The sequence below is a fragment of the Hylaeus volcanicus genome, chromosome 9 (genome assembly GCF_026283585.1).
Source record: "Hylaeus volcanicus isolate JK05 chromosome 9, UHH_iyHylVolc1.0_haploid, whole genome shotgun sequence".
Classification (NCBI taxonomy): Eukaryota; Metazoa; Arthropoda; class Insecta; order Hymenoptera; family Colletidae; genus Hylaeus; species Hylaeus volcanicus.
This window is the reverse complement of record NC_071984.1, coordinates 3040638-3051335: the sequence shown is the minus strand read 5'-3', so window position 1 is coordinate 3051335 and position 10698 is coordinate 3040638. Positions and strand designations below refer to the sequence as shown.

Below are 10698 nucleotides of genomic sequence, written 5' to 3'. Positions count from 1 at the left end.
GAATAACGAATAAAAAATTGCAAATAAGTATGCGATCCTTTTTAAATAACAGTTAAAAAATTTCGAATAATAAATTAACCTTCTCGAATGACAAATATATATTTTCGAATAACGAATAAATGTACGAATAACGAATACAAAATTGCAAGTAACGAGTCGGCCCTTCTTAAATAACAGTTAAAAAATTTCAGATAATCAATTGACCTTCTCGAATGACATGTGCACAATTTCGAATAACGAATAAATATACGAATAACGAGTAAAGGACGTTGAACAACGAATAAAAAATTGCAAATAACGAATCGACCCTTGCTAAATGACAGTTAGAAAATTCGAACTAATAAACAAAACCTCTCAAACGAGTCAACAGATATCACGATTAAATAACTTTTTATTCGTTATTCGAATATTTCGTATTTCTCAAACGACGATCCCGGGTCTCGTCTTTTTCACGTAATCGCCAGCGTCCCGCGTAATTCGATGTGCACGTCTACCTATCACGATCCGTAAATAAAATCGACCGAATAAACGAACGGATAAAATATTTGTTTTCGCAGAATTTCGCCCATCTCTGGTGCGGCTACGGAAGCACCCACAGAGTTATCGTGTTAGCAAGGTTACGGGGTTACTTGTATTGAAAAAAAGGTACGAGAGGCCGTGCAGGTGTGCGGAATCGATATAAAAAAAAAAGAAAGAAAAAAAAGTCGTCGAGATAGAGATAGCGGTAGACAAGAGATAGACAAAGATAGTACCAAAAAGAAACAAAAATAAATAAGCGTTGTTTCTTATTTCATCACGCGTAGACTGAGACAGAAAAAGAGAAAAAGGCAGAGATAGAGAAAGAGAGAGAGAAATAGAGAGAGAGAGAGAGCGAATGAAGAAGAATTTAGTGTGAAAAGAGAGATAGAGAGAGTTAGAGAGAGTAGAGAGAGTAGAGAGAGAGAGAGAGGCGGAATCTGACTCAGGTGCTCACCATTTATTTTTTGGTTACTCGGTATTTCCCTTTATCACGAGGGATGCGCGCAGGCTCGTGATAAAGCGACAACATATATTGTTCAATGGACCTCTGGTTGGCTCGCACTCGGCGGGGCTGGCGGGGGTAGCAGGGTGTTTCTTTGTTTTGTTTTTCCACTTTCGTGTACTTTCTTTCGTTTCTTTCTTAAAAAAAAATTACAAGGGCTCGAGGGGTAGTGGGGGGGGGTAGAGGGGCTAAAGGAGGCCGAGGGGTTGGCAGGTATCGTTCCCAGGTGACACGTTCACTGTTAACCACTCCGTAGCGTGAATCGCGTCGTTCCAATTGCCATTTTATACACTCTCCGAAACAATTAATCGAGCACGCACACTTTCGATTAAAATCCAACCAGTCACCACGTATATTACCGTGCGAATAAGTATATAATAAGTAAATAAGTATATTAACATTAACGAGCGCGTCGACAAAACCGACTTTTTCAAGTAAAGGGCGCTAAACAATTTAACCTAAACAATCGGTCTCAGTTATAGTCTTCTTAAGTAAAATAAAAAGTAACCGGGTCGACGTAAGAGATTCGCCAAAAAGAAATCAAGTAAACTATAACTGCGTTAAATAAATAAAAAGAAATTCATTAAAATAGCATCATTCGAAATCCTGTTAAAATTTCCTATTAAAAAAATATGAAAAGAAAAATAGGAATTTTGCAATAACAATAGTTATAAACAATGAGCGAAAATCATTTTTGCAAAAGTGATCACCTCGAAAATGAGTTTCCGGCAGCAAAGTGTTTAGGGTTTCATCGATTTCATCGAATTCAGGACGAACATACGTGAAATAGTACAATTTTGCGATAAAAAGTGCAATAAAGTGGTAAAAAATGGAAGTAGGTCAAATGTCTTAAGCTTTTAAGAGACAACAAATTACTATGATGCAAGAAGATTCATCCAGATAGGTCAATTCGTTTCGGAATAAGAAGCGATACAAAACTTTTCAGTTTTTTCAAAAAAAAAAAAAAAACGGGTAACAGTGAGAAATTCCAAAATTTGTTTAGAATGGGACCACCACCGAGACATTCTCTACAAGATGCAACAGGTTTCATCCCGATCGGTCGATTCGTTTCGAAATAAGAAGCGATACAAAATTTTTCAGTTTTTTCAAAAAAAAAAAAACGGGTGAAAATGAGAAATTCCAAAATTTGTTTACAATGGCACCACCATCGAGACATTCTCTACAAGATGCAACAGGTTTCATCCCGATCGATCGATTCGTTTCGAAATAAGAAGCGATACAAAATTTTTCAGTTTTTTCAACAAAAAAAAAAACGGGTAAAAATGAGAAATTCCAAAATTTGTTTACAATGGTACCACCACCGAGACATTCTCTACAAGATGCAACAGGTTCCATCCCGATCGGTCGATTCGTTTCGAAATAAGAAGCGATACAAAATTTTTCAGTTTTTTCGAAAAAAAAAACGGGTAAAAATGAGAAATTCCAAAATTTGTCTACAATGGTACCACCACCGAGACATTCTCTACAAGATGTAACAGGTTTCATCCCGATCGGTCGATTCGTTTCGAAATAAGAAGCGATACAAAATTTTTCAGTTTTTTCAAAAAAAAAAAAGAAACGGGTAAAAGTGAGAAGTTCCAAAATTTGTTTAGAATGGGACCACCGCCGAGACATTCTCTACAAGATGCAACAGGTTCCATCCCGATCGGTCAAGCCATGTGGACGCAATCGACTAACATACATAAAACACACACACACACACACACAAAATTAAATATACATGTCGAATCGAGTAATCTCCTCCTTTTCGAAGTCGGTTAATACGAAGTCTTTTATACTTTCACGCGACGGATGGTTAACGCCGTGTGTGTGCGTGTTGGTGGCGCGGGAGGGGGGGGGTGAGGGGGCGTGTCAGAGAGACTCTTTCATGTCCTTTTTCGTTCTTATCATCCCCGTGAACCATTTCCGGCCGACGTTCTCCACTCAATCCGTCGACGCCGTGCTTTTTTTTTCCCAAAGGGAACGATCTGGTCGCACGTTCCCCTTCTTTTTTGTCGCGTTTCGACGCACTATGTACAATCTAAGCGGGATGGCGGGAGGGGTGGGGGGTGCGGGGCGGTGTGCATGTGTACAGACGGGTCAAAAATGTTATTGACGTACCGAGTCGTCGCGGAATCGGGCCCGTCGAGGGGCCGACGCGGCTCATCTGTACCACGCGTAATTTTTGTTCTCTACAAAGAAAAGAAACAAAAATAGTAACTCGGACGAATGACGCGAACCTCTCGACCACCCGATGACGCAAGAACATTTTTGTCCTGCCGGTACGCGTTCACGATTGTTGATTCTATCGCGAGCGAAACGAGAAGAGAGAATCTTTTTTTTTTTTTTTGTCGTCAATAAGGAACACCATAAGAAATTTTTCTGTTTTTGTTTTTGTTTTTTTTTTTCCATTCCCTTTTTTTCGTCTTTTAATGGCACTTATTACAGATGGTACAAATGATTCTATAAACTAGCATAATGTATGTGGTAAATCGCATAAAAGAAACGAGAAAGTGTATACATACATATATATATACACACACAACACACACACATATATATATACATATATATATATGTATAGTGTACGTGTAGAAATGGCCGCTCTAACGGAAACGAAAAGACACACGGGTGAGTCGTGTGACCAAATCAAAACGGAACCAAAGATAACGTAGAGAGAGAAAAATATATATATATATATATGCGTAAAGAAGTAGAAGTAGAAGAAACGGAGAAGAACAAAAAAAAAAAAAAGAAATAAGAAAAGAATCGTAACGGGAGAAGTTAAAACGTGGGGGTGACGAAAGAACAGTCGACTAGATTAAAAACACAGTTAATTATAATTATTATATACGGTCGTCGTCGTCGTCGTATATTATCATCACCAATTCACCGTAACCATCACCATGTATCATCGCTGTCGGCGCCGATGAACGACGGAAACTTTAGAACGGGGGCAAAGAGCGACGGTGGAACGGAGGAGAGACAAAGGGGAAGACCCGAAGCGGGCGGAGCGGGAGGACGGCGGACGCGGCATGCGCGTAAAAGACACGAAAGACGCAACGAACAGAACAAAAGATAATTAATAGTCGAGGATGACGGGGCGTAGAAACGAAATGCTGCGGCTCTGCTCGTAAACGGTTACGGTCTAGTCTAAAGGGGTGGGGGGGGGGGGGGTAAAACGAAGATTTAAGAACAACGCAGAATTATTGTTATTAATTTTTCGATTAAAAATTAAAATTTTCGGAAAAATTCAAATTAAGAAATCGGTGAAAGGGAAGAGGGGGGGGGGGGCGCAGACGCGTGCTCCTTCGGTCGATCGTTCCTTCCGATTCGATTCATCCACGGGTCTCGTGTTACCGTACGCAAGAAGAGCGTGATTCGTGCTGGCTCGTTGCTCGCTCGATGGTACCGTGTTTCTGTTTGTTGCTTTCTTTCTTTCTCTTTTTTTTTTTTTCGTAGGGTTAACGACGCGTATGGTTTTCATGGGTGAGGTGGATTACAAACGACTCGTAGAGAGTAAAGAGATAGAGAGACAGAGTGTGTGAGAGAGAGATAAAGAGAGCAAGAGATTACAATGTTCCATTTTTTTTGTTTTTTTTGTTGTTGTTTCATTTTCTTTTTTCGGTCGAGGGAACGCGTAGACAGATAGGGGTGGTTGGGGAGGGGTGGTTGGACGACGACAGGTGCACTCACTCGCTACTCTTCAAGTGCTCGCCCTGATCCATGGACAGGCAACCAGCGCCGCCGCCGAAGCCGTATCCTTTAGGGCCGAACTTGCGACCGTGGCACACTTTGCAAAAAAGCTCGCCCTCGTGCTCGCTGCAGTTTGTCGAGTCGAGCAGTTTGCCGCAAAGACCTGCAACCATACACACACACGAAGCGTGTTTTTTTTTTTTCCACTTCTCTCGCGGTTAGCCACCACCTCTTTTCTTATTTCAATTCTTAGAGATCCAAACGCGATATTCGTGCTTGCAGAGCCGGTCGTACACGAGTCATTGTACGCGGTCGTCATATGGAATCGTCGCGTAAAGTCGTCATGTGCAATTATTATTGTACATAGGTGTCGTACACAATTATTATTATACCCAGTCGTCACGTGAAGTCATCCTACACAGTAATCGATAAACAATCGTGAGAAAAAATGGTATCGGATCGTCGAGGAATCGAACCTACGACTCCGAGACTCGCAGTCGCTCGCCTTACCGAATGACCAACTCCCCGTCCCCTATGTTCATACCGTACATCGGCCATATAATCCTGCTATTCTCCACTAATCGTATTTAATCGAAAAACGAAATCCAAACGTCCCTTATTAGTCTCCATTTAATCCCAATTAATCGGAATTAAACAGTTTTTGGAATTAACAAGCCTCGACTGTATGAGAGATCGAACAACGCCGCGAATAATAGCCCGAGGGATCATTTATTCAAGTATCTAAGTTGGACAAACGAAGACTGACAAGAATTCGAACGTCCTAACCGAATAAACGTTGATAATCGCGAGAATTTTCCCGTTCGCCGTTTATTTTGGACTCCTCGGGGCGTTTAAATGATAATTCAACGGTTTGGGCGAGCGACGATGGACGGTATGGTGGGCGTCCTATTTCGAGCATGATGGCAGTGCCGGAATTTTTGTTAAAATCGGCGCGAGTCACTCGCGGGTCGTTGCACCTTTCGTTCGGCTGTTGGGTGGTTCCAATTGATTTCTGGCCGGCACGCAAAACTAATTAAGGCCAAGACAAACCATCCGGGACCGGCGTGAAAATTTATTTATGGACGCGGCTATATTTAAAGAGGCCCGATGGTGATTCGCGAAATCGATCCTGTGCTTTTGTTGACAGCTCGATCGCGACGCGATCGCTTGTCGATCGACGGGGAATTTTTATTTCTATGTTATTTTCAAACGTGAATCTACGATTTTCATATATTCTTTAACGCGTATCTATACGTTCATCTATTTTCCGACATGTCTTACTATTTTCTAATAATTTTTTTTTAACAAGAAATTTATTCTTTCAATTATCTTCAAACGTAAATTGTCACACATTTCCTGGAAATTGTTTGCCCGTAGAACGCTGCCTTTACGAATACCGTTGCAGGCTTGCGTAAATATAAATCTGTCGATGGATAAAATAGATTATCGTGTACTTACCACACTTGAAGCACATCTTGTGCCATTTGAGCCCTCCGGCGACACGTTCTTCCGCGGCGTACACGGATTTGCCGCATTTGGGACACTTGGGGTGTTCTACTGGTTTGAAAGGCATTTTGTTTGCACTGGAAAAAAGAAAAAGAACAACGCTGAAATTTCATGAGTCGATTACATTCCGTAAAATTCACTTATATACAGATATATTTATATATATATTATACAGGGTGTCCCAAAAATGTTGTAACAGCTTGAAAGGAGTGGTTCAGGAGGTGATTTGAAACAACTTTTTCCTTAGCGAAAATGTTGTCCGAGGCTTCGTTACGGAGATATTAACAGAAAACCACGGACCAATCAGAGCGCGCGTATACCGGTAGAGCGCCCGCAGTAGGCGTGGCTACGCGCTAGGCGACCGCGCTCCGCCGGCATACTCGCGCTCTGATTGGTCGAGCTTTATCCGTTAATATCTCGGTAACGAAGCCTCGTACAACATTTTCGCTAAGGAAAAAGTTGTTTCAAATCACCTCCCGAACTACCTCTTTCAATGACCTCCACCAATTTCGGGACACCCTGTATATATAATATACCGTATATATACGATTACAAAATACGACAATTTTTGAAAATAAACTAATAACATTTTCCGATAAACATTGATTAATCTTGGAAAATTAATATAAATATAATATATCGCATAAATTGGATATATGCTCGATACCATTTGTGTTTAAGTGAAAAACAAAATACCGGAGGCCCTTTCAGGAAATTGTTTAAATAAATCAAATGTTAATTATTCGAAATAGTAACTGAAATTTTAACCAAAGAGATCAACAAGTTGTTGCATTTGGACGTGTACCAGGCTACCGTCTTCGTTCGGGTATTGTGCTAAGGAACCAAGTACTATTTCTCCCGAAATAATTATTCAGGAACGTATGGCAGCTAGAACAACCGATTTGTCGAAAATACGCGAGGCCAACGCTGGAACAGTTTTCGGTTACTTAACCGTCCGCTGACTAAAACCCGAAGAATTCGCGGCGGACTATTTTTGTCCACTACCGCGCTATTCGACCTATTTTACGTTAATACAACCTTTTTTAGAAGTAACAATTACTTGCGATATTTAAAAACAAAATCGATGTTAGCATTATAATAGGAATTAAATAATAAAGTAACGATAATAAAATGAAATAATCAAAATTAATTTCTCTTCGATCTTAAAATAGAATATAAAAAATCTTGTGCAACGTGGTCAACAACGATTAGCAATAATAATAAAAATAAAATTAATTTCCCTTTGCTCTTCAAAATTCATTGCATTAATAACAACAAACATGCTTTCTTCTTCTTCTATGCAAATCCAACCAAGTGACACCCTGTATAATAATATATCGTCGCTATTAATGAATCGAGTGAATGGTAATATTTTAACGATAAATATGTATATTCCATAACTGAATCGAAATTTACTCATTGATATCGCGTAATCCCGGAAACGTGAATAATAATAGAACCATAACGAGATCATGAAAACTCCGTTAACTCTTGCTCCCCTGTGTTGAGAGCTCAATGCTTTGAACCTCATTAATAATTATCAGTGTTATTACAGAAGAACCTGTTAATATTATCCATGGTAATGGATACTAGCGCCGTCGTCCAATTATTTTGAAACCCATGCCAACTAAAATTGAATTTCTCTCTTCAAATATATGAAACGGTTGAAATTTAAAAATAGAAACAACACGGAGACTGTGGAAGGTACTCTGGTGACAGTTATCTTGTATCGACACAGAAGATACACTGGGGATATAGAGAAATAAAAAACGTGCGTAGAGTTTCATATATGTCTCACTTAACGCGATGTAGTTAAGTCGGTGAAATGGCTAAGCGCGTTAGACGAGTGGCTGCAACCGCTAAGGTCAGCGGATCGATCCCTCTCGGACTTGAAAGTTTTTTTCAAATCATATTTACCTTGTATTTCTCAGCAAAAATACCACAAAAAGAATCGTAATTCGAATCAAAGATGGCGTCAACAATATGGAGGTTATAAAAATATCTCAGACTCCAGATAACGGAGAGAAAAGCGTTGAAAAGAAAATGTGATATTTACAGGGGGAAATGTCCAAGAATCAACTCATTCTATAGGATCCCAAAATTCGAAAAATCCCTAGACAGCATCAAGATGGCGACTGGAAAATTCCATGATTCAATCAGAACATTCCATAGAGCCAAACTGTAGCTTGAAATATTACAGAAAAAAATTGGCATTTAAAGAAATACAATATTTACTGTGGGAAGGACAAAAATTCCTGCTCCCATGGATCCCAAAATTCGAAAAATCCCTAGACAGCATCAAGATGGCGACTGGAAAATTCCATGATTCAATCAGAACATTCCATAGAGCCGAACTACAGCTTGAAATATTACAGAAAAAAATTGGCATTTAAAGAAACATAATACATATCTCCAATGCTAGTGACTCTAAAAGTCCCTAAGTGACTAAAAAAGAGATGTAATCCTGAAAAAATTCTCTAGATCCCTTACAACAACATGGACGACTAGAAAATCTCGTACTCTGATAGGAAAAGGCCTAGAGCGAGAACTATCTTCGTATCGGAAGAAAGTTGAAGACGTCGCGTGACTTTTGGAGCTGTCTATAGTCAGGAGTGTAGTAGCGTTAGTATAGAGTGTGTACTATAGATGCTAGAGGTGCCACGAGAGAGTAGCAAGAGAGATGGAGGATTCTATATTCGTGCAGACGCAAGCCAGCCCGCGAGGCCGTATTAGGGAAGGTGCTAGATTCTCCACTCCGTCGTTACCCCTACCTACCAAACGTGCAAATCCACGTGTCGTTTGCGTCTCGTTCTTTAGATTTGATTATTCGACGTAACGAAAATCCTCTCTCGTTACTTATACATTGTCTGGCATCGAGTAACCCCATCGAAAGCGACGAGACATTTAAACGTTTTCATCCTCGGGATTCCAATATTTTTTAGCCTTCGGGACACTCGAGAGATAACCGAATCGACTCCCGGTTGACTAACTGTCGCGCGTTACTCCAAAATACATGGAATTCGTGGATCACGCCGGAAACGTGGATGATTAGCTCGGATCTAAGTGCATCGTGTCTGAACCGAGCAATTTGTTTGGGCCATTTCCAATTAGCCGTCACTCCGGGTATAATTTCTCAATTTATGATGAATCTATTTCAGGGAATTGAAAGATTTGTCAGAAACAAGGATGCAGAGGGAAGCTTCAGCTTCGAGAAATTTATTTTGACTGGATCATTTCCAATTAATCCGGTTGGATTACCGTTTTCGATTTCTGACAAATCTATTCTCGGCTGGTGGAAAAACTTGTTAGAGATTAAGGTGGACGGTGCAAGTTTTTTTCACGATTATTTTAGCTATTATTCCGGAATTTATATGGTGAATGTATTGTAGGGAATTGGAAGAATCGTTATGGATTAATGGTGCAGAGTCTGAGGATATCGAGTGTTAGAAGGAAAATTGGTATAACTTGTTAGGTCGTTGGAATTGGAAGGGTTAGAAAATTGTTTCGAGGTACTTCCTTTCATGGGCATCTCACGTGCCACTCTGTATGAATGTTAACACTGGTAGAGTCCAGGGATTTTAATTTTCAAAAGAAAAATTGGTCTTAGTTTCTGGTTTTTTTGGAATCACAACGGTTAGGTCTGAGGCAGAAAGTTTTCCCAGATACTTCTCTACCAAGAGCATCTAGAGTACCACTCTGTGTGACTATTAACACTGGTAGAGCCCAAGAATATTGAATTTCAAACGAGAAATTACTATAAGTTCGTGTTTTTTGGGAATCACAAGGGTTAGGTCTGGGTTAGGTCTGGGGAAAAAACTTTCCCAGCTATTTCCCTACCAAGAGCATCTAGGGTACCACTCTGTGTGACTATTAACACCGGTAGAGCCCAGGAATATTGAATTTCAAAGGAGAAATTACTCCAAATTCTTGCTTTTTTGAAATCACAAGGGTTAGGTCTGGGTTAGGTCTGAGGAAAAAACTTTCCCAGCTATTTTCCTACTAAGAGCATCTAGAGTACCACTCTGTGTGACTATTAACTCCGTTAGACCTTAAGAATATTGAATTTCAAACGAGAAATTACTATAAGTTCGTGTTTTTTCGGAATCACAAGGGTTAGGTCTGGGTTAGGTCTGAGGAAAAAACTTTCCCAGCTGTTTCTCTACCAGGAGCATCTAGAGTACCACTCTGTATGACTATTAACACTGCTAGAGTCCAGGGATTTTAATTTTCAAAAGAGAAATTACTCTAAATCTCTACTTTTCTGGAATCACAAGGGTTAGGTCTGGGTTAGGTCTGAAGAAAAAACTTTCCCAGCTATTTCCCTACTAAGAGCATCCAGTGTACCACTCTGTGTGACTATTAACACTGGTAGAGTCCAGGGATTTTAATTTTCAAAAGAGAAATTACTCTAAATCTCTACTTTTCTGGAATCACAAGGGTTAGGTCTGGGTTAGGTCTGAGGAAAAAACTTTCCC

At 40.0% G+C, this 10698-nt stretch overlaps 1 protein-coding gene and 1 long non-coding RNA gene across 3 annotated transcripts in view; one reads left to right on the top strand and one right to left on the bottom strand.

Moving 5' to 3' along the window:
• The window catches only part of LOC128881845 (uncharacterized), a 25207-nt gene that overhangs the window by 7689 nt on the left and 6820 nt on the right, over positions 1-10698 (top strand). The window lies entirely within an intron of this gene.
• LOC128881834 (muscle LIM protein Mlp84B-like) overlaps positions 1-10698 on the bottom strand; it is a 24602-nt gene that overhangs the window by 13340 nt on the left and 564 nt on the right. For both annotated transcript variants that reach the window (XM_054133202.1, XM_054133203.1), the window contains exons 2-3: positions 6176-6300; positions 4718-4880 (exon numbers count right to left, since the gene is read on the bottom strand). In XM_054133202.1, the coding sequence (XP_053989177.1) occupies positions 4718-4880; positions 6176-6290 (278 nt within the window). In that variant the 5' untranslated portion in view covers positions 6291-6300. The remainder of the gene's footprint in view (positions 1-4717; positions 4881-6175; positions 6301-10698) is intronic.